Raw genomic sequence first — 23,756 nt, forward strand, 5'->3', positions numbered from 1 at the left:
TTACTGATAGAGATTGCCAACGAGGCGGATTGGGTGGGTCGTGCGTCGGAGATAGTTGACACACGACCCGCCTCAGTGAAAGTTGGGATGGGTCAAGTCGTGGGTTGTTTCGAGAAAAATTGAACACAATACGTGATGGGTTGGGGGGCGTGCGAGCCAAGTGTGTCCGATAGGTTTGGTGGGTTATGACAAGTTTAGTGGCATGATGCGAGCTTTAGGAGCTGGTGTGGGTCAGGTACGTTTGGACGATTATTTAAGCGTTAAAAATTTACAAATTTAAATGAACTTAAATTAATTTTATGTTATTGACGTACTCACATGTAGCTAATGCATATTTAAACAATAAAATTAACATTTGTTAGCTTTTTAGATATACAAAATATTTTAATTAGGATGGCGATTCATGGTGGGTCACAAGGCTAGATTGGTTGGGTTCGTGTGTAGGGTGGTTGTGTTTTGTGGGTTGGGTTGGGTTGAGTGGATCGGGTGTACCGTGGTGGGTTTTTTCGGATCAAGTGGGTGGATCGGAATGGTCTGTGTTTGAAAAACTTGATCCACGACACATCAAAAAGATATACGAAGCGTGAATTAGGAGGTTTGTGTCATGTGTCATAAGTGGGTCTGACCCACTATAGGTTGTGTCAGGGTGGGTTGGATCAGACCTTGCCCAATGGCCATCTGCCCATCTCTAGTTATTGAGATATCAAGCCTTTTTTTGGGGATGTCATACCCCGGCCCTACATATATTGACACAAAGAATATGAACATGCAACGATTTTAGGGGATGACAGGTGGATACAATCGTAAAGTTCGCATATTTCATATTGCATCCATTTTATTTTGAGCGTGCATGGTGTATATACCTACTTTTGTCCCCATTCCCGGAAGGGAAGGTTCGATGATGAAAGCATAAATCTCCACTTGACAACGCATCTCCTATAAAATAACGAATCTCAATTCCCCTTTTCATTTCACCCGAAACCTGCTATTTATAGAAACCTGCTATTTATGGAAACCTGCTAAAAATAGTAACTGCGTAATGGGTAGTTGTTAAAAGTGGCAAGTCATAAAAGATAGAAACCTGTCAGAATTAGGTGTTGCACTCCAACATAAATCCTAAATGAGATAGAAATTGCGAGAGAATCCTATTCCTAATATGATTCGAAAGTAAGAGTTACGTATTAATTAAAATCCTAACGAGCCAAGAGTTTGTAACGGGCCCAGACGCATCCCGTCACAAGGTTAATACGCACTAAAAGACTCAATTAAATCTCAAATACTCTGGATTCTAGGAATCCGAATCTGACTAAGAAAACAGCCCAGATCCTATTTTCAACGCCTGGTTCTGGGCGCCGAAATCTTCGGCGCCCAGGCCTGGGCGCTGAAAATACCTGGTACGTGTTTTTTCCTAATTTCTCGTGGATTAGAGTTCTACAATTCTATCTTTCCAAGAACTCTTTTCTATAAATAGGGCCTTAAGTTCGACGTGAAAAGGACACAACACATAATTATTATTCTGAGTATTGACTCTAAACCCCTAAGCCTAAGCCTCACGCTGCAAAACTGATCACGCGTTCTGTCGCAATCGATCCATAAATCGAACAGAACGTATCTTGTCCCATAATTTGAGATTCGTTAAATAAAAGGAGAAATAGCAAAGTCAAAGTGGTTAGTTGTCTGAGAACCGTGACGCACCTCTCAAGGGTGCGTCGTAATGTGTCCCTTTTCTATGCTTTCCTCGCCCTTTTATGAACTGTTAAACTAACTAAATCTGATTGTTCGATCACGCCTAATAAATATGATATTCTTGGGAAATTGGATTATCATGCTAGGTCCCTTAAAACAATCTAAATCAGATAATCGCGTTCGATCTAGTACTATATGTTGCATATTGTTAAAATCGACTCAGATTAGTTTAATAGTTAACGCATGTCCCTTCAATTATTTATGCTGAGCTAGTAAGGATATCCTGCCTCTGGAGTTATCGAAGACCGAGTACTCCTCTCGGTAGTTACAGTCCCCCGAACCCTGAATCTCTACCCTGCGGGTGTACGTTGAGCAATCCCCACCACCAGGGATCACAAGGGAACCTACGGCCATCGTGGTCAAACATAATTGCACTCCCTTTATGTCACGATAACCGGGTTTTGTCAGTTTTTCTCATTGTCGTTAAAAACTGAATGGCGACTCCTATATTACTAGTCAATTGGGTGTAAACTCACAGGAAATCCAATTACACTTGATTTGACAAAAAGAAGCGTCACACCCACGAGGGACGAGGTCACGCATTAGCCTCGTGCTTTTTCGACCCCCTCACAGTGGCGACTCCACTGGGGATAGTGAAGGAAATACTCGTGCTTGTAGGTAATCAAAATAGCCGAAGGGTGAAACGATCCTACCCCGCGTTTATTTCCCCATCAAGTTGGGACGAACTGAAAATCAGCATATTAATGTGAACGGACAGAACCGCATAACGAATCTTGGCTCCCTTGGTGTTTCATCTCGGGAGTTGGGACTAAGGATACCCATCGCCAACCGGGGGGTGCATACGCTTCGAATGCTGTCCACTCGGCACTTTCGCTAGTAGTACACCCGTCCCAAACCCAATCGCTCGCCCACTAGGTCCCTCTCGCCTGCATGCCCCCTTGGCTTGCACTTGCGGGTTGGCCTTCTGGGACGAAATTCGTCTCTTGAAAGCACTACCCCGACCGGGGCATGTGGTGGATATGCGATAGAAGCGGTACCAAGCCAGGCGCAAATAACTACCCATAGAAGCCTATCATAAACTACATGACATATTACTATTGCCTCATGATGGAATGTTAGTTATGTGTCGCAAAATATATGATTGCGTGTGAGAAACTATCCTAGAAAAACCAACGAGCTTAAAAATTGCCCAAACATTCATAAACCAATTTGCCAAAGAGTTATACCGAAATACGTGTTCCGCAAACCCGAACGATCGCCACAAAAATAAGCGACGCTCGGGATGGCCTGTAACGAATCCCACAAACGCTGCACAACGCGTAAAGGACGTTATTAGGCAAGCACGCAAAATCAAAGTCGCATAAAAAAGTAGACGCAAACAGAAAACGAGAACCGGCCAGGGACGCATTTTCAACGCCCCTGGCTGGGCGCCAGAATTTCTCACGCCCTACGCTGGGCGCTGAAGTTGCTGCTTGGCCTTCTGGTCAAGCGCAGCAGCCTCGGTGCCCGCGCAAAAGGAAAATACGTAGCAAAAAAAAAACGTTCGTAAAAAAAAATTGCTGCGAGGGCGTAAGAAAAGCACTCGATTCTAAAAGCGACTCATAAAAAAGAATAACTCTTTGCGTCGTTATTAGGCCTCCTACGACGACAAATGCTCGGCACCAAAACCGAACATGCTAATAATTATGAATGTCACACGGGCAAGTGTTTCGAAAATCCAAAGAATGACCAAAAGAAAGAACCAAAAAGTGTACCAACAAAAGAAAGAGTGAAAAACCAATAGAGAGAGTCGGAGTCTAGACTAAGTAATACTTGAAACTTTGGGACCTAAACTTTAGCTTATCTTATGCATAGGACTGGTCCTGCCACTTGGTGCCGATCAGGAAATCAACGGTTAGTGCGCCTCGAAGATACATCGCCAACACCAGGTTTAGTGACTCCAAGCTCCGTCCGTCGTCCCTCATTTCAAGAATCTCCGCTTCCCCAACCTCGATTCGCACCCTCAAACATGTCCATCGAAGAATTGCGAGACCAGATGGCTCAAATGACCCAACTCATGGGCCAACTGAAAATGAAAACGAAGCCTTAGCGGCTGCACAAGCCAAAAATGACCTCAATAACGAAAAGAGGATTGAAAAAATGGTCCTACAGCAAACCATGGGGAGCAAGTACTTCTCCCTCGATCCTGAACCTTTTCCTGGCAAACTACCAGAAAAGTTTAGTTCATCTGACTTACCAAAGTTTAAAGCCACGGACAATCCCTGTGATCATCTATTGAGCTTTGTGAATGCCATGAACTTGAAAGGCGTGGACAAGTCCATGTATTTACCTGCCTTTCCTTTGTCCTTGGAACCTGTGCCGCTCAAATGGTACTATCACCAGGACCCTAAGCTCTTCCCCACTTGGGAAGACTTTGTCAATGTCTTCATCAAGCAATACTCGTCGAACATGGATTTTCAAGTCACCATGCGCGAGCTGGAAGTTCTCTTCCAAAAGAAAAATGAGGGTTTCACAACCTACTTTGCTAGATGGAGGGACCAGGCGGCCCAACTAATCAATAGGCCTCCCGAAACAGATTGGTCCAAAAATTCATTGACAACCTAGATCCGGCTTACAGACAACACCTTAGGTACCTGGGACTTGACACTTTCAAAAGAGTTTATGATGTGGGAATAAAGATCGAGGATGATCTCGCAAAAACAATACAAAGTAAACCCGCATATAAAAGCAATACTTATAACAGGGGCAACACATCCCAAGCCCAAGAAGTCCATGCCGTAGAGGAGACTCCCGCCCGAAGAAGCCCTGGAAGATGAGTCCGAGACCGAAAGTTTGCCCCACTCGGGTCGACTTTGGTACAAGCCTTCGAAAGACTAACCAATCAAGGAAAGTTGAGACCTATAGGCCCCACCCGTGACCCTCCTGTCAAGAGAAAATATTGGGTCGAAGGTACTTATTGCAAATTCCATCAAGGAAATGGACATGACACTGAACACTGCTGGAACCTAAAAAATACAATCCAGGACATGATAGAGGATGAAGTGATACCTCTCCCTAACGTTGGCAAACCCAACAACAACAAGAGCCCACTCGGCTCTTGTCACATCTCTCTCGACCAACCAGAAAATGAGAACTTCGACCCTACGGTGTATATTACACCTCAAGGTGCACCACTCGCTGTGGTCCCTATGGATCGAATCGAGAGAGAAGTGTGCGGTGTGTGGGATGATGATGCTGAAGATATCTACCTATCTCAAGTATCGGGTCAGGACCTCTTTACTGAAACTTGGCCCGGGTATGCTCTCATTGACACCACCCCTCAGGAACCCGAAGTCGACAATCTCACCCGATCCGGAAGGATATACCAACCAGATATTCGCCCACCTCCTATGGACGGTATCCCAGTCAGACAAACTCCTGAGAATGGACGGCACACCACCGTCGCGGAAGCCATTGAAAATCCTCTCTTGAAGTAACTAAAAAGAACCAAAGCCGAAATTACCATCTGGGATCTCATGTGTACTTCAAATGAACATCGCAAAAAGCTTATTCGCTCATTCGACCTCATCTCAGTACCTACGGATATCACACCTGACTCATTGGTTAACCACGTCACGAGAGATGCCGGAGAAAAGGCCATAGTTTTCACTGACCAAGACTTGCCCAAAGAGGGGGGCGCTCACAATAAAGCCCTCTATCTAGTAGTTGGATGCACAGGACAAAACATCCCCCTAGCGCTCGTAGATAACGGTTCGGCGGTTAATGTTTGCCCATTGCGAACCGCCCATTGCTTGGGGCTAGGAAACGATGACTTCCAAACCTCCACGCAAGGGGTACGAGCTTATGATAACTCCCGAAGGCCTGTATTGGGAAAAATCAACCTTACCATACAAACCGGGCCTGTGGCACGCACCACGGAGTTTCAAATAATCGACATCAAGCCCACTTTCAACCTCCTTTTGGGGCGACCTTGGCTCCATGACTTAGGAGGTGTGGCTTCTACCTTGCACCAAATGGTTAAACTTAACCATAACGGGGTAATACTAGAAATCCGCGCCCCTCCTCTCGACGTCAGTTGTACTATGGTTGGAACGGCCGAAACTGCAGACGACCTTTACGGGTTTCAAATGGAAGAAACAATCCAGTTCATCGAAGATTATGATCCAGCATTCCGAGACCCGCACGCATCCCGAGTCATCCCTAGAATGCTGTTAGCTCAAGGTTATTTCCCTGGAACCCCATTGGGCATAAGGAAGAAGGAATGCACATTCCATCCTTTACCCAACAAATCTACTCCCTTTGGCTTAGGCTATGAATCAACGGAGGAAGATATTGCTGACCGCCTGTCTGGGCTACGCCTTAACAAGGCTAAACAAACCACCCTCCTTCCCCCATATCAAAGAACCCTTAACGGGATGTTCGTTCGGGAAGGAGAAGGACACCCATGTTATGATTTCCCTGAACCCTTCGTTCAGGATGGCTTGCTAAAACCAGGATTTGAAATCTTCCATGACCGCCACACCTTGGATGAGGCACCCCACCTCACCAAGACTAAAACAGCTGAAATATTGGACGACCAGGCTCTATGGACATTGTTTAACGAATCGAGGCCTATGGAGGACGAGACTGTGATGACTACCCTAGCTTTACAAGATGAAGGTTTCGATCCAACCCGGTTAATCGCTCCTGCATCAACGCTAGAAGAGATCGAGAATGGATGGGTGAAGAGATATCAGTGGGTCAATGCAAAAGGAATAGAATTCAAGATGAGTACCGGTGAAAGACCAAAGTTTTACGACACTAAACCCAAGGCTTGAGCCACATAGAGCACCTTAATAAAAAGCGCCTAGTAGTTCTTTAGATTGGTTGAAAAATAATAAAGACTTTAAATGGTCCTAAGACCCCTTAGAATATAGGTCAAGTTTATTTCAGTGTGTTTTCCTTACTTTCCAAATTAATAAAGGCGTAATATTTCTCCTAAAATTTTATTCCAACACTAAGTAAGCACCAAATGTACTTGCAAAATACAAAAATAAAGAGGCGGCCCACTCTAGGCCCAACAAACGAGGCCCACTCGGTCTTGAAATAGTGCCATGGGAACCAATTCCCGAAACCCACAAAATAAACCGCACCATCCCCTTCATATCCCCAAAACCTAAAAAGTCAACCAGTGTCATCATAAAAGTCAATCCATGCAACCCAAAGAAATCAAAGGAAATCAAAATCCAAAACAAATGCAAATGTTGCTTAAAAACGGAATTAATAAAATGTAATCCCATCATATCCTTCAAAAGCGACACGCACCTTAACCCACCCAAAAGCCTACACAAAGATCTTCATATCTTCCACACCCTAACTCCATTTTCAAAGCCGTTTCGTGTCACGGATAGAAAAAATTAATCCGGACAAAAATGCATCTCACGCTAACAGTCAAAAAAGCCTCCGAAATAGCCTCAAAATTAATTTTAAATACGAGCAAAAATCAAAGCACTAAAACGAAAAAAAAAGAGAAGAAAAAAGAAATGCAAGAACACGTGAAGCAAAGCGTCAAAAACGACCGCCCAAATCATTTTCAGCGCCCAGGGCTGGGCGCCAAAATCTTTGACGCCCCAGCCTGGGCGTTGAAACTCTCTGCCTGCCAAATTTTTAGAAGTGCTCGTCATTTTATCCGCACATAACGGAAAAATAACGAACACTTGGGGGGTACAGCACGTATCCAAACAGGCTTACCAAAAAAATATAGCCATACAAAAATAGTCGAATTTCGTTTTTACGTAATACTTACGGCAAAAACAACGGCCAAAACGGTAGACGAGGCGAAAATAATGATATACTTCACTCATTTGACCAATTAAGTAATATGCTACCACCTCAGGGCATATCTATTAAAATCCGGTATCCTAGAACTTATTCTAGCTAGAACTATGCGCGACCTGATTCTGACAAGATACGTAGGCAATCCTTACCAAGGATTCGGTCCAATAAAAAAAACATATATAAATTGTGCAAAAAGTGTTAGACATATAAAAATATAAAAAAAGAGGAGAAACAAAAAAATGAAAAATAAAATATGCCTTTATTGAAAAATAATAAGAAGGAAAACAAAGTGCTAAGGAATGAAAAACAAACACAACTGAAATAAATAAAGGGCACCTACACCCTAGCAAGAACTACACTACTCTAGTTCTTCCGGATCATCAAATAAAGTCTTGTAGAGGGCAATGTTCGCAGGATCCACCCCCACAGTCTTCTGCGCTGCCCCTATATCAATCTCCATATGAACCGGCTCCTGGACACTAACTTCCAAAGATGCCAAGGCTTCAAAAACATTCTCAGTTATAGCCCGCTCAGCCTCAAGGGCACAGACAATGGTGGGAGAAGGATTATTATCATCAACTGGACTAGTCACTGTTTCTACAGGCGGCTGAGCCTTCCTAACCCATACATTGTTCCGGCGACGATCTCCGCGAGTGCTTGCATTTCTTTTAACAACAGCAGGCCCCTTCATGTTAGGCATCTTTTTAGGCCTGGAACTGGAACGGGGAGGAACTTCATTTCGCTTTCGATCATGACGAGCTTTCACAGTCTTAATACCATGGGTACGAGGTTTGGCAGAATCAGGACCCTCATACTTAACACAAATACGAGGTATCAAAAGCTCATCCGGCTCCCCATTTCGAGCCTCGATCCTCACAGCTTTATCATCGGAGCTCATCCACAACTTGTAGTTTTCAGAAAGACCCACAAAGCCATTTGTAGCTACGGCCCAACGCGGGAGACCATCATAATACTTAGCCCACGCTAGAACCCGTGCTTGTGAAAAGGCCGCTACTTTAGGTGGTACCGTATCAGAAAAGGGGATAGTCTGCCTTAAACCGTATTGACGCATGACTCGGTAAGGGAAAATATAAGTGGGCCGAGATAGCCCCGACAAAGAAACATAAACCGATACATCAGAACCCCCCGTCATAGTAGTCAAACCCCACCATGGTACCACCCACTTAATAGAACAGATGCCATAAGTAAAAAAGGAGGCCCATTCGGTCTCGTCCTGGCCTCGGTGCAAATATTTTCGGTTACCCAAGGCTATAGGGCGATAACGTTTAGGATCGGCAGGAGCTTCCAAGAGCCTAAGCCGTTCCACGAGCCAAATCTGCAAAAAACGGGTACGATCAAAAAATAATAATAAAAAGGAAACGGTTCCTGGGGCGCAGTTTCAACGCCCAGGACCAAGCGCCGAAAATACCAGCGCCCAGCCTGGGCGCTGAAACTCAGCCCCAAGGTAAGACGAATAAAAAATATATATGCGAAAAAAAACGTATACGTGCGCAAAAAAAATCGATTACCTGCAGTAATAGGGGGCTTCCCTTAAAATATTCAGATTTGGCATCCTTCTTCAGCTCATCCGCACTCAGCAAAGTCTCGGCAACCACCAACGGCATAATAGAATAGCAACTTTCCATCTGGCTAATCAAGGGAATCAACCTTATGTCACCGAACTCACCATTGTTATTCGACAACAAATAATGATTCAACAAGCAAAATACAAGGGCTCGAATATTCAATTTCTGTTCGGTCATATTCTTACTAGGCCTAAAGTGATGTTTTACAAGTTTTGCCAAATTAAACTCATCACCTACAACAATTTCAGCAAGCATGTTAGCATCTAGTCCTAGGAAAGCCCCTATGGTTGTTTTACTCTCTTCAATAGTGCCAGGAGTGGCAGGGGTAGCATTAGTAGGATAACCAAGGATCGCAGCAAATTCATCTGGCAAAGGACATATTTCATTGCCCCGAAAGACAAAAACATGATGATCGGAATCCCAAAAGCTTAGGGCTGCATGCAGAAAATTATAGTCAATGTTAATCTGTTGTAAGCCTAAAACTGCCTCTAAGTGGTATTCTTTTAACAAAGCCTTTTCTGTAGGAGTAAGGGCCCGTAGCCAACGCCTAACAGCCCGTTGGAGTGAGAAAGTAGGAATCGACATGACGAAAGCAAGGAGTAATTAAAACATAGCAAAGAAAAAAGGAAATTGAGAGTGATGGAAAATAGGGACGTATCTAGCCCCTATATATAGCTGAACCCATCAAGTGACATCCTGATCCCATTCGGAAACGCGTTAAGAAATCCGAAAGTCAAAATTCGCCAGGAAAGGACTTTCAGCGCCCGAAGCTGGGCGCCGAAATAATTAACGCCCAGCCTTGGGCGCCGAAAATGCAGCCCAAGGCCCAGATTTCACAAAACGCGGAGCAGGAAAAGACTTAAAACCGTGTTGATAGACACGAGGCCCTATTCCAATTAAGATCAAGCCCAAAAGCACCTTTAAGCTCCCAAATAGCAAAAATGGTAAAACTTGGTCGAAACTTAGACTTGTCTCAAGGAACATATATGTACACTTTTCAAAACAAATGTGAAATATCAAGGTCATTCTTCGAAACACCAAAAAATGTTGTTAAATCATTGGTTTCTCAAATAAAAAATGTTTGTCTGTCAAAAGATTAATCCAGGCCAAGATAAACCGGATGATATTAAACCTTGTCGCCCAAAGACTGAAGTTGCACCACACAACTTCGCCAAAATAGCACACCACTATGAAAGGTCGCTCGCACATACGAGCACGACCCCAAACATGATTAAAAGACGTTATGAAGTATGCGAAAAATGACTAACAAAGCCCAAGTGCTTGGGGGCTCGCGGAAAGTATACTCCAACAAAAGCGCGCAATCGAAATCACATTCCCGGACTGCGCTATACGCCGTCCCATGTTTGGATGATCTCAAAAGAACAGGTTCGACCGCAGAAAAGGGTCGTCACGGACACTTGTACATGGTCCTCTGATCAAAGACCAAGTGGTGGCAAAAATCGAGCCGTAAAGACTAGCTCAAAACCACGAAAGCAGACGGTCGCAAGACAAAGGTCCGTCTAAATCCGTTGTCAACCCAAGTTCAGGTTACAACCAAATCCGAGCATCCCTTGGAAGAATTCGCTCCTACGAAGAATGGATAAAGAGGAAATCTCAAAAGAAATCACAATGAACAAAAAATAGAGACTTTCCCACCTCGATCAGGCAAGATCGCGCCACGAACCATGCAAGTTCCAAATCAAGAAAAAATGAATTCAGGGATGTCCACCCTTAGCGGACAGGGCTCGCCCACCTTCAGCGGGCGGGGTCTACGTCACTAGCCGCGCAGATCCTCAGTTTTCGAAAAATAGAATCTTCAAAAAACAAAATGAAACAGGCTCGCCATCTTCAGCCGGCGGGGTCTACGGCGTAAACCACATAGGTTCTTATTTTCAAAAAAATGAACACAAAAAAAATTTCAAAATAGATTCATCCACTTATATCGGATGGGGTATCCACCCTTAGCGGAAAGGTTCGCCATCTTTAGCCAGCGGGGACTACGTCACAAACCACGTAGGTCCTTATTTTCAAATTTCAAAAATAGATTCGTCCACTTCTGGATTTTCCTTCGTTTTACGTCCCATAAAAACAAGGGGGTTTTCTCGTTTAGCTAACCCTGAAAATGAGAATCTTTAAAAACATTTTTTACCTCGTGATTGGGCTTGGCCAGGCCCAATTACACTTTATAGCTTTGATTTCGAAAACATCTGTAGCTACTCCCAATGACAAAGTTAGGGAGTTTCTGCGCAACTTTAGATCCTTCCAATGACAAAGTGAGGAAGTTTCTATACTATCCGTTGACAAATCCCAATGACACGTGAGGGATATGTCGACACTTCAAGTGATGACCCTTAAGTCAAATGTTATCACTCGGGGGCTCGTGAGACCCTCGCCAAAATAGGTCACCATGGCTTGTGCGACGCACTCCGTCTAATACTTTGATCATCGTCTTACTCCAAGACTCAGTCAAAGTGGGGGCTAACTGTAGACACCTACTTTTGTCCCCATTCCCGGAAGGGAAGGTTCGATGATGAAAGCATAAATCTCCACTTGACAACGCATCTCCTATAAAATAACGAATCTCAATTCCCCTTTTCATTTGACACGAAACCTGCTATTTATAGAAACCTGCTATTTATGGAAACCTGCTAAAAATAGTAACTGCGTAATGGGTAGTTGTTAAAAGTGGCAAGTCATAAAAGATAGAAACCTGTCAGAATTAGGTGTTGCACTCCAACATAAATCCTAAATGAGATAGAAATTGCGAGAGAATCTTATTCCTAATATGATTCGAAAGTAAGAGTTACGTATTAATTAAAATCCTAACGAGCCTAGTGTTCGTAACGAGCCCAGACGCATCCCGTCACAAGGTTAATACGCACTAAAAGACTCAATTAAATCTCAAATACTCCGGAATCTAGGAATCCGAATCTGACTAAGAAAACAGCCCAGATCCTATTTTCAACGCCTGGTTCTGGGCGCTGAAAATACCTGGTACGTGTTTTTTCCTAATTCCTCGTGGATTAGAGTTCTACAATTCTATCTTTCCACGAACTCTTTTCTATAAATAGGGCCTTAAGTTCGGCGTGAAAAGGACACAACACATAATTATTATTCTGAGTATTGACTCTAAACCCCTAAGCCTAAGCCTCACGCTGCAAAACTGATCACGCGTTCTGTCGTAATCGATCCATAAATCGAACAGAACGTATCCTGTCCCATAATTTGAGATTCGTTAAATAAAAGGAGAAATAGCAAAGTCAAAGTGGTTAGTTTTCTGAGAACCGTGACGCACCTCTCAAGGGTGCGTCGTAATGTGTCCCTTTTCTATGATTTAATTGCTTTCCTCGCCCTTTTATGAACTGTTAAACTAACTAAATCTGATTGTTCGATCACGCCTAATAAATATGATATTCTTGGGAAATTGGATTATCATGCTAGGTCCCTTAAAACAATCTAAATCAGATAATCGCGTTCGATCTAGTACTATATGTTGCATATTGTTAAAATCGACTCAGATTAGTTTAATAGTTAACGCATGTCCCTTCAATTATTTATGCTGAGCTAGTAAGGATATCCTGCCTCTGGAGTTATCGAAGAGCGAGTACTCCTCTCGGTAGTTACAGTCCCCCGAACCCTCAATCTCTACCCTGCGGGTGTACGTTGCGCGATCCCCACCACCAGGGATCACAAGGGAACCTACGGCCGTCGTGGTCAAACATAATTGCACTCCCTTTATGTCACGATAATCGGGTTTTGTCAGTTTTTCTCATCGTCGTTAAAAACTGAATGGCGACTCCTATATTACTAGTCAATTGGGTGTAAACTCACAGGAAATCCAATTACACTTGATTTGAGAAAAAGAAGCGTCACACCCACGAGGGATGAGGTCACGCATTAGCCTCGTGCTTTTTCGACCCCCTCACACATGGTACTACGTTCGCCCCTAAAAGAATTGTCCATTGTAATTTTTGGGCCAAACTTTGAAAATGTTGACCATGAATTTGCCTATAAGAAATAATATAGTCAAGTGACATCTTGTTAGATTCTTTCAATATATATTTTTGAAATATCATTTTTTTTGTAATATTTACGCGTGTTGAATTAGAGATATTTACGTTTTAAGTCGTTTTTCGGAGACCGTAAAAAGTCAAATAAGTCAACCTTTGGGAGACAAAGGGATTATGAGTTCGTTGGGCACTGAGCACTGACTACTAAGGGGCCGTTTGGTTCAACAAAATGAACTGGAATGGATTGTAAACCCATACCATAGAGGTATGGATTGACCAGGTCCGGCTATTAGGGAGTCCAACAGGTGCTATAGAACAGGGGCCCCATTTTTGGGCCCAAAAAATTAAATTTGCTGGAAATTAAAATTTAAAAAAAATAAAGAAAAGTAAATGCGTGCTTCTTCTTCACTGTGAGTTCGTGGCTTGTATTGTTATTGGAACATGCAAAGAAAACCTCTTTAATTTCTCTCTCTTCCCCATAATTTGATTCCCCAAAAATTAATTCTCTTAATTTTCTCTCCTAATACACTCTAATTAACTGAATTTATTCATTCTTCCCCTATTTTTCTACAATTATGAAAAAATACTTTTCATCTCCTCTTTCAAATCTATCTATCATTTTAATTCCTTTTTCTTAAACAAACAACCTAAAACTAAGGTGTTCAACCATCGGAATTCAAGATCTATCAAGTATCAAATACCCCTAGTTTCGAATTTTTTTCCAAAGGGGGAAAACGGGTTCAAGATCTGAAGTTCATCTGTATTTTTGGGGTTTGACGGGTTCAATCAACATCCAAGTTATGTCCATGTAACATTTTTATTTTTGATGATTTTTAATTCAAGTTATGTCTATCTTACATTTTTATTTTAATGATTTTATGTAATTGTTGTTTGATTTATCAATTTTTGTCAGATTGAAAGTGTATTCTTCTACATTTTGTTCGGTTAATTGTCTTTTGCAAAAAAAGAATTAGGGCCCTCGTAGGGCTTCGATTTTAAAGTTAGCACAGGGCCACCAAATTGTCGGAGCCGGCCCTGGGATTGACATTCCCATTCCTAAGTAGTTGTGTTTGGTTCGCTTGGGAATGGATTCTATAATCCTATATCCATTGTTTGGTTCACTTTAGGAATGGATTATGTATGATTTACTACTATTTTATAATACATCAATTTACATGCTATGTACTTATTATTTTATTCATTTTATTTTCAAAAGAAAATTGAATTATCTTCTCTCCAATTAATTTCATCTTAGAAAAACAAAATTATTTTATTCTAGAAAACTTCAAAAATAAAAATAAATAACAATATTGAAAGGATGAAGCCGGAAAAAAGGAAGGTCATGGTGTATGTCCAGTGATGAATATCATATTGCAAATTTGGAATTGTCCGCATCGTATGTCCAATGCCATCACAATCAACCGCACATCGTAAGATTTTAAGGCAGAAATATTCTGCAATTCTATTTTTTAACTGATGAAAGAAGCATGATCAAAAGAGCAAAACAGATCAGCAAATGACATCAGTCATTAGATATTTTGTTAAGATATTTTTACCTTTGTCCTAGACTTATTTTCAGCATTTTATTCCTAGTTTTTCTGTCTTTTCACAGCTGGTAGGTAATCTTCCTAGAAGTTGCTGATCATTGTCTTGTAGTGTGTGTCATCACATTCTGTGATGTCACCACATGTGAAGGAAATGAGCTGTTAGGGTTGAGGTAATAGGCTAGCTATATATATAAGTACAAGGATGAGAAAGAGCTGTAATTTTTAGCGGACAACACTAATCAATGAAATAAGCAGCTTGGTTTTTCAAACAATATTGCTACTTTTTTACTCTTCATGGTATCAGAGCAAGGTTCGAAAAATCTGAACTTTATTTGAGCAAATTACTTAGATTAATCAAGCTGATAAGTTCATTTATTTTTCTGTTGAAATCTGTTCTTTTTCAAGTCTTATTCTTCTGATTTTTTTCTCCCTATTTCTGCTTCAGTTATGTAGATCTGATTTCATAGTGTGATACAAAATCAGTATGGCTAGATTGATAGATATTCAGAACCCTCTTTATTTGCATCCATCAGACAGTCAGGCTGTTGTAAGCAGCATTGACAAACTGATTGGTTCTGGCAATTATAGAGAATGGAGGAGATCATTGGAGATTGTCTTGTCATCCAAGAGAAAGCTTGGGTTTGTAGATGGGTCTCTTGAAAGGGATTCAACAGATGCTACCAAGGGTGAGCAGTGGGACACATGCAACAGCATGGTGGTTGCATGGATCCTAGCCTGTGTGTCTGATTCCATCAAAAAGTCCATACTTTTTATGAACTCGCCCTCTGCAATTTGGAAACAACTTAAAACCAGATTCACACAGTCAAGTGGATCAAGGAAATACAGATTGAATAGGGATGTGTATAAACTCAAGCAGAAAGGAAAATCTGTGAGTGAATACTACACTTCCCTACAGACACTCAGGGAAGAGATTGACTCTTTGAACATCCTCCCATCATTGTCGCGTATGAATGTTGAAGTCACGGCCTTTGTGAAGGCTTTGAACACACGGAAGGAAGAACAACATCTATTCCAATTCTTGAATGGATTGGATGAGGATTACAATGCTCAAAGGAGTCAAATCCTCATTATGGCCACTATGCCTAGTGTGGAGCAAGCTTGCGGTATGATCCAACAAGAAGAGGCTCAAAGAGATCTTCTGAGGCATGTCAAGGAAGACTATGAGGTCACTGCCATGATGAGTAGTGAAGGTGGTTGCACTGCATATGGTGGAAAAGTTCACAATGCTGGAAGGTCAATGGATACCCCAAGTGGCATCCACAGTATAAGAGACAACAACAGATTAAAGCCAAAGAAGGTGGAAACAAATGGATTAAGGGAAAATCATTTCAGGGTCAAGGTCAAAAATTTGCAGCAAAAGCTCAGGGTCAAGGGTTTTCACCACTTACAGCATATCAAGTGGAACAATTACTCAAGTTGTTGCCATCAAGTTCAGGTACAACTCAGAAATCCGGCTATGAGACTGAAGAAGAAATTGACACTGCATTTGCAGGTATGATTTCTTGCAACAATGCTATGTACTCTGATAAAAACTAGATTGTTGACTCGGGTGCATCTGACCATATGACTTCCAGATTTGATCAATTGATTGACCCTAATATTGCTCAAAATTATCCCAGAATTAAGTTGCCAAACGGAAAGACTGCTGAAATATCTCATGTAGGCAGTGTTTGCATAAACGGCAAATTAAAACTGAACAATGTATTGTTTGTGCCTGATTTCAAGAATAATTTGTTGTCTGTCAGTAAACTGATACAAAGTGAGAAGTGTAAAGTGAGCTTCCTTCCCGAGTCTTGTGTGATCCAGGACAGTGTCACAGGGGAGATAAAAGCAACTGGGAAGGCTCACAAAGGTCTATATTTTCTGACGGACCAAGTCCATGCTATATCTGAATACGTGCTGTACCCCCCTAAGTGTTCGTTATTTTTCCGTGTATGTGTGGATAAAATGACGAGCACTTCTGGGCAAAATTTGGCAAGTAGAGAGTTTCAGCGCCCAGGCTGGGGCGTTAAAGATTTCGGCGCCCAGCTCTGGGCGCTGAAAATTATTTCTGGGCAGCTTTCTCGGCGCATTGCTTCACATGTTCTTGCATTTAATTCTTTTTCTTTATTCCATTTTACTTTTTATTCGTCATGAATCAATTTTGACGCAATTTCCGAAGCCTTTTGGACTGTTAGTGTTAGACGCATTTTCGTCCGGATTAATTTTTTCTATTCGTGATTCGAAACGGCTTTGAAGATGGAGTTAGGGTGCGGAAGATATGAAGATCTTTGCGTAGGCTTTTTGGGTGGGTCGAGGTGCGTGTTGCTAATGATGTGGATAATGGGGTTATGTTTTTTTTTTTTGAGCAACATTTGCATTGTTTGGATTAGATTTCTTTTGGGTTTCTTTGGGTCGCACGGGCTTGACCCTTACGTCTTGGAAATATGGAGGGGGTGGTATGGTTTATTTTGTGGATTTCGGGAATTGGTTTCGATGTCACGATTCAAGACCGAGTGGGCCTTGCTATTGGGCCTAAAGTGGGCCGCTTTATTTGTTAGGTTATGATACATATGAATAAACATAAATCATGCGGAAAAACCATAAAGCCAGGAAACATATTATTTACACATAATCATATAGCATCATTTAGGTGCATACACTTTGTAGCGTGCCCTCCCTAGTTGCGCCCGAACCGAACAAGAACAAGTCTTTAGGACTCCAAGTGTCGTCCCTCCGTAGATAATCCACAGCACGTCCGGATCCGCCTTAAGATTGACCAACTAGAATCGCCCTTAAGGTACTATAATTTTCGGCAATTATGGGCAAGAATGTGACTGAATTTTTGGTCTCAAAAATCACTTTGAATACTTGAAAAACTCGTTATAAATTGTGAACCTAGGCCACATATTTATAGGGGTATGGAAAGAGAATTGGAATCCTACTAGGATACGAATTAATTAAATTAGAATCCTAGTAGAACTCTTATTTAATTAATTTATCTTTTAGGATTAGGAATTTAATCATTAAACGAATCCTATATGCTTTAGGTTTCGTATGTGAACACAAACACACACGCACGCACAGCAGCCCATGAGGGGCGCCATGCGCGCCCGCGCACATCCCGAGCAACGCAGCCCAACTACTACGGAGCCCACGATTGCCGCAGCCTTGGGCGCGCGCTGGGCCTGCCTTGCGGTGTGCCTGGCGCAGCCTTGGCTGTTCGTGTGGCGCGCTGGCTTGTTGGGCGATGGCCCGACTTCCTGCTGGGCCTTCGTCTGGAAGGCCTCGTCCGATGCTAATTCGTACGATATGCTTCCGATTAAATTCCCGATTCCGGAATTTATTTCCGATACGAACAATATTTAATATTTTCAATTCCGGAATTAATTTCCGTTTCGAACAAATATTTAATATTTCCGTTTCCGGAATTATTTTCCGATTCCGATAATATTTCCGATTCAGACAATATTTCCGTTTTCGGCAATATTTCCGATTCCGGCAATATTTCCATTTCCATTAATATTTTCCGATACGTACCATGTTTCCGTTTCCGGCAACATCTACGACTTGGATAATATTTATATTTCCGATACGATCCATATTTCCGTTTCCGGCAATATCATCGTTTCCGGAGTATTCATTTCTTGCTTGTGACGATCTCAACTCCCACTGAAACCAAGATCCGTCGATTCCGAATATCCATAGATGGAGTATTTAATGCCATTAAATACTTGATCCATTTACGTACTATTTGTGTGACCCTACGGGTTCAGTCAAGAGTAAGCTGTGGATTAATATAATTAATTCCACTTGAACTGAAGCGGCCTCTAGCTAGACATTCAGCTCACTTGATCTCACTGAATTATTAACTTGTTAATTAATACTGAACCGCTTTTATTAGACTTAATATTATATGCATACTTGGACCAAGGGCACTATTTCCTTCAGCCTCCCACTTGTCCTTAGGGACAAGTGTGCATTTCCTAATTCCTTTGTCGCTCGATGCTTGCTCTTGAACATAAGGTAAGAGTTGTCATCCTTATTATGTCCAGAGGTGTTTCTCGGTTTCAGAGTTCAACTGATCAAATAAACAGATAATCATAGCCTATGATTTATCCGAGCACGGCCATGCATTTTACAGTTTCTAGCTCTCCGAGTGGCCTTGTACAACTTTTAAGCATCTCATCCCGATTTATGGGAGGACAATCCCAATCTTGCGATCATGAGATTAGACTTCGTTTGATAGGTGATTACCTGAGCGTTGCCTTTATAGCCTCCTTTTACGGTGCGACGGTTGGTCAATGTCAAAGTAACCAGTTCTCAGACAAGTAATCTCAAATCACTCAGGTATTGAGGATTTAGTGTCTAATAATTTTAATGAAATTTACTTATGACAGATTTTCATCTCTTACAGTAAAGTTTCATAGGTCTGTCCGATACTAGTCTTCCAAAAGTAAGTATCTATGCAAATGGTTATGACATTGTCATGTCCACATAGTTCAAGAAACAAAACTACTAGTCATCTTGCATTCTAGTCGTCTAACGTTTTCTATGCGTCCAATGTTATAGAAAACTCCGACCAGGGACCATTTTCAACTTTTGACATTCAAGTTCACTTGATAGACATTTCTTAGTCACAGGACTGGTCCTGACAGTCTATCTTGAATATTTCGTCAAATTGAAGGGATTCATCATTTAATACTAAACCAAGATTAAATGGAATATGATAATACATTTCATATATGATAAATGTTCAACCCCAATGTTTTACAACCATGGACCTCAAACCCATCTTTAAAACAACTAGTGGAATTCAAAACTATGCTTTGATTTCCAGTGCCACAATGTGAGTGTTGTTTCTCACTTGTTGCATAGGTTTAGTTATCATGCTTTGCCAATCTTAATATCCTTTTCATCGAATGTTCTTCGAGATATGATGATAAGATCTTTTGAGTTTGTTTATTATGAGATCTAGTCTTTCTTACTTCGATAGTGGTTCTACGCATTTTACAATGAAGAACCATCAAGTTAGTAGACATGTGATCCACCCCAGTTCAGTGAAGAACTCTTTAACTTAAACAACCCTGTTTCATTGCTTCTTAGGCAATAATTACTTTTACTTCAACTGTTTAGGTTGCTAGTGATGCTTTGTTTGGATTTACTTATCCAAGCCGTTCACATATTTGTGGAAGAGTTTCCAGCTGTATCTTAGAACATAAAAATTAATATTTAATTTCCCATGCAACAACTCATGGTCTCCGATCCATGTTGCCATTTCAAAACACGATGCTCTATAGCTCGTCCTTGCCAATGGTTAACTCCAAAGGGATCTTGCTTGATCCTTTACCGGTGTTTATGCGTGTAGCATCAATATTTAGCATATCTTTATTTCCTTGAATCAAGAACTATTCCTATGTACCTTTTCAAGTACCATAAGTATTCTTGATCTCAATCTAGTTGATCTTCACTTAGATCAATAGAGATTGGTATATGTTCGTCATGCCTAAAGTCATACGATACATTTTTGGCGATCCTCATATTATATCATACATGATAAATTCTTTTGCAGAATAATTCCCAATTGAATTCTATTCATGTAACTTTAGCTCATCTAGTTTCAGTAGATACTAAATCCAGCTAAATTCTTTGACATATAATATAGGTTAAGAATCTTACTTAGATCCTTTGATGTTTAACTTAGTAAACGCTTATACATAGTTCAAACATCTTTTACTTAGATTTATTCATATGGGTCGAATATCTCCAATGGAGTCTTTCGTGTTTGATTTAGTAAATGCCATTACTTAATCCAGAACAATATTATAAGATCTTTGTGAATGGATCTTAATACCTAGTATGCACTAAGTTTCGCCTTGGTCCGTCATTGATGAATAATTTTCAAATCTAAGTCATTAGCATTCGAATGTTATTTCATAATAGAGAGATATGTGTATGACACACATAGGACCAATTAAGTTTTATGTACTCCCACAAAAATTCTTATATATCTATAAGAATCATGTACATTTTATGAAACTAAAATACTTATTAGCTTCACTAAAATACAATTCCAATTCCCAATTGCTTGCTTAAATCTGTACTTAGATTTCATAAGCTAGCATTCATTTCAAGCATTATTTGGATCCACAAATCCTATGACATGCCATTTACATAGTTTTCTTCCAACATTTGATTGAGGAATACGTTTTGTCATCCAATTGCCATATGTACCAATATGCAATCATTGCTTGAATTATAGACTTGAGCATTACGATTATGCATGAGGTTTCAACACAATCCACACCGTGAATTTGCTTGTAAACTTTAGCAACTAATCTAGCTTTGTGTGTGAACACAATTCCATGTTTGATGGTTTTTATCCTTAAAACCAATTTGCAACCAATAGGTGTTTACCATCAACAAATTTTCAATTTTTGTCATCAAAACAATGGTTATGTTTTATGGCCTTTAACCATCTAAAACATTTGAGTCTATATATGGCCTTTAACCATTTTAGGGAATCTAGGTTTCGTCATAGCTTTCTTACAAGTCACAAACTCATTAATCTACATGATAATAGTTTGACTGCAAGTTGTAGGTTTCTTCACTATAGAAGAATCTCATAGTGTCATTGACCCGAACTCTATGCCTACATGGGTTTAGAACATCAAACAATAGAATATCAATAGCCACTTGAAAGTCCTTTGAATATTTTGTTCTCCTTGAAGCACTTGTAAAGTCTTCTAAGAGATGTCTATTCTTTAAAGCCACTTCTAAAGTCCTTAAAGAATACGTGTTCGGATTTTCTGAAGAACTTCGAAAAGCCTCTGGAATGTCTGTTTATGTTTGTTGTTTGCCTCGAAGACCTTTCGAGGTCTATTTATTCCCACTTGTAATTTTGGAAACGAATCTCCAAAAGGACATCATTTCGAGCAAAAAAACATTATGTTCTCAAAAATTCGTGGTAGAAACAATACCCTTGTGTCTCATTTGAATAAATCACAATGAAACATATATCTATACTTGGTTCTAGTTTGTTGAATAACAAACACTAAGCTCCCACTGAGTTTAGGAACTCTTTAGATATATTATGAAAAGATATTCTGAAATTACTTTTCAATAGCTTTGACGAATTTGGTTTAGTTTGGTGGTAGTTGAGCATTTTGTTTAGAAATTATAGGAAAAGTCTTTATGATCCATCATTGATCGAATCAAGTACTAATCGACTTCGATCATTCTAACTTAAGTAATCATCAACTTGATCTAACCTAGATCTTTATGATTTCTTGCCAAGTGGATTTTATACTTCTGAATCTTTGAACTAGCCAAACAGATTCAAACTTATATCACATTGAGTAAATAAACCTATATTCACTCAAGTCCATGTGAAATAATAAAGTCATAAAATCTTTCTTTAGCTGTGAACTCTATTGTCTAGGCGTTCTAACAATAGTTCATATCTTTTGTTACTTTCAACAAGTAAGACTAGCTTGTCTTGAATTGATCTAGAAATCAACCAACTTTCAAAAGTCCATCAAAATAGAGCTTTTGAACGTTAACTTGTTGACATGGTCTAAGCAACAATGCCAAAGATTAGTGGAACTCAAATCAAGGGGTTGATTTGAACCTAGTAAAGTTTTAATTGTTAAAGAGTTGTTTGTTTTAATCAAGCATATTGACTCAACCCGTAAATGACCATTTCACTCAAATAAATAAACAAACAAACATTGTTTTTGTTCTTCTGAATGTGAGTCTTTCTGTATTTGAAAATAGAAATTAAGGTATGCTGATTGTGGAACAAAATAGCCATTAAGTTCCAGCCTTAAAAGGACTTAAAACAAACCAGATGACCCTACAACTAATGTAGCATTGCCATGCTTTATTTCCCACTTGTAGGTCATTAGTGTAGCCTAGCTTCCATTGTTTGAGTTATTACCGAAGTAAGAACCTCAAGCGGTATATGATACCAAGAAAGTTTGATTGCTAGGTCACTTCTCTTTAAACATAAACTTATAGGTAGAAACGGAATTGTAAATTCCTTTCATTTGTTCCTTGTTTTCCTATTTCTTGTACCCTTTCTTATAGTCTTAAGAATTGAATTCTCTAGTGTTGACTTTTATACTTTGTTAGACATGTCCAATGTTACTTCAACAAGGTTCTTACCATTTAATTTATGTTGAATATTTTGTTTCAACTAGATGATCTTACCAGAAGCTTCTAAAGTTCTCTAAGCATCGATCTATTCGAATTTCTAGGGACTAGACTCATTCGAGAATTAAATGTACAAAGATATTAGGTTGTTAACCATTGGTAAGGCTGAGCGTTTAAACTCAATGCTTTATGATCTCAAAACTACATTGTATTTTGAATTCACAAGCACCAATCGGTTCGCCATTCGACTTTGATACTCGAAAAAAACCATAAAAGTCGCTAAAAGAAACGTACATTTTAAATTGCTCATTTTCTCTCATTTCCGTGAATCGTTCTTGGATTCACTACCAATCAAGGAAATTTACTGTTATCTTTCTAAAAGGATTTATTGCAGTGCAAGATATTTAATTATAAACAATAATTAAAACATACATTGAAGCATGCAAAGTCTAAACATTTATCATGAATAATAACTTGAAATTAAAGCAATCATGCAATTCAAACAAGTTATTAGCATTTTATTCGATTTTATTGATCCGGCGGGTGTGAATAAAATGATTCCAAGACCCTAAAATCATTGAAGAATTAAGCACATTATGTATTTAGACTTCATTCTAAAATATTTTAGGTAAGCAAAAGCCTTTTGCTAATAGTCTATAAACTACTCTTGGTTGATTGGTACGTCTAAGAACTTATTAGGTAAACCTATCGATTTTGCCACGATATAAAAGGACTCCTTACTTATATCGTTGAGTTTCACCAAAACTAACATGTACTCACAATTATTTGTGTACCTTACCCCTTTAGTATCGATAAGTAACACCTCGCTATGGCGGAAAACTATTACTAAGATCGATGAAAAAAGGATATCCAAGTAAGTGTTATTTTGGCATGGCACCTTTTAACTCAATTTTTAAGTTTGGAACTTAAGGCTC

General features: G+C 40.2%; 1 protein-coding gene across 1 annotated transcript in view; it reads left to right on the top strand.

Moving 5' to 3' along the window:
• Positions 1–15,151: 15,151 nt before the first annotated feature.
• LOC110778055 (uncharacterized) overlaps positions 15,152–23,756 on the top strand; it is a 36,338-nt gene continuing 27,733 nt past the window's right edge. Inside the window, exons 1-2 of the mRNA XM_056839707.1 lie at positions 15,152–16,180; positions 16,225–16,589. Coding sequence (XP_056695685.1) covers positions 15,152–16,180; positions 16,225–16,589 — 1,394 coding nt within the window. The remainder of the gene's footprint in view (positions 16,181–16,224; positions 16,590–23,756) is intronic.

Source organism: Spinacia oleracea, chromosome 3 (assembly GCF_020520425.1).
Source record: "Spinacia oleracea cultivar Varoflay chromosome 3, BTI_SOV_V1, whole genome shotgun sequence".
Classification (NCBI taxonomy): Eukaryota; Viridiplantae; Streptophyta; class Magnoliopsida; order Caryophyllales; family Amaranthaceae; genus Spinacia; species Spinacia oleracea.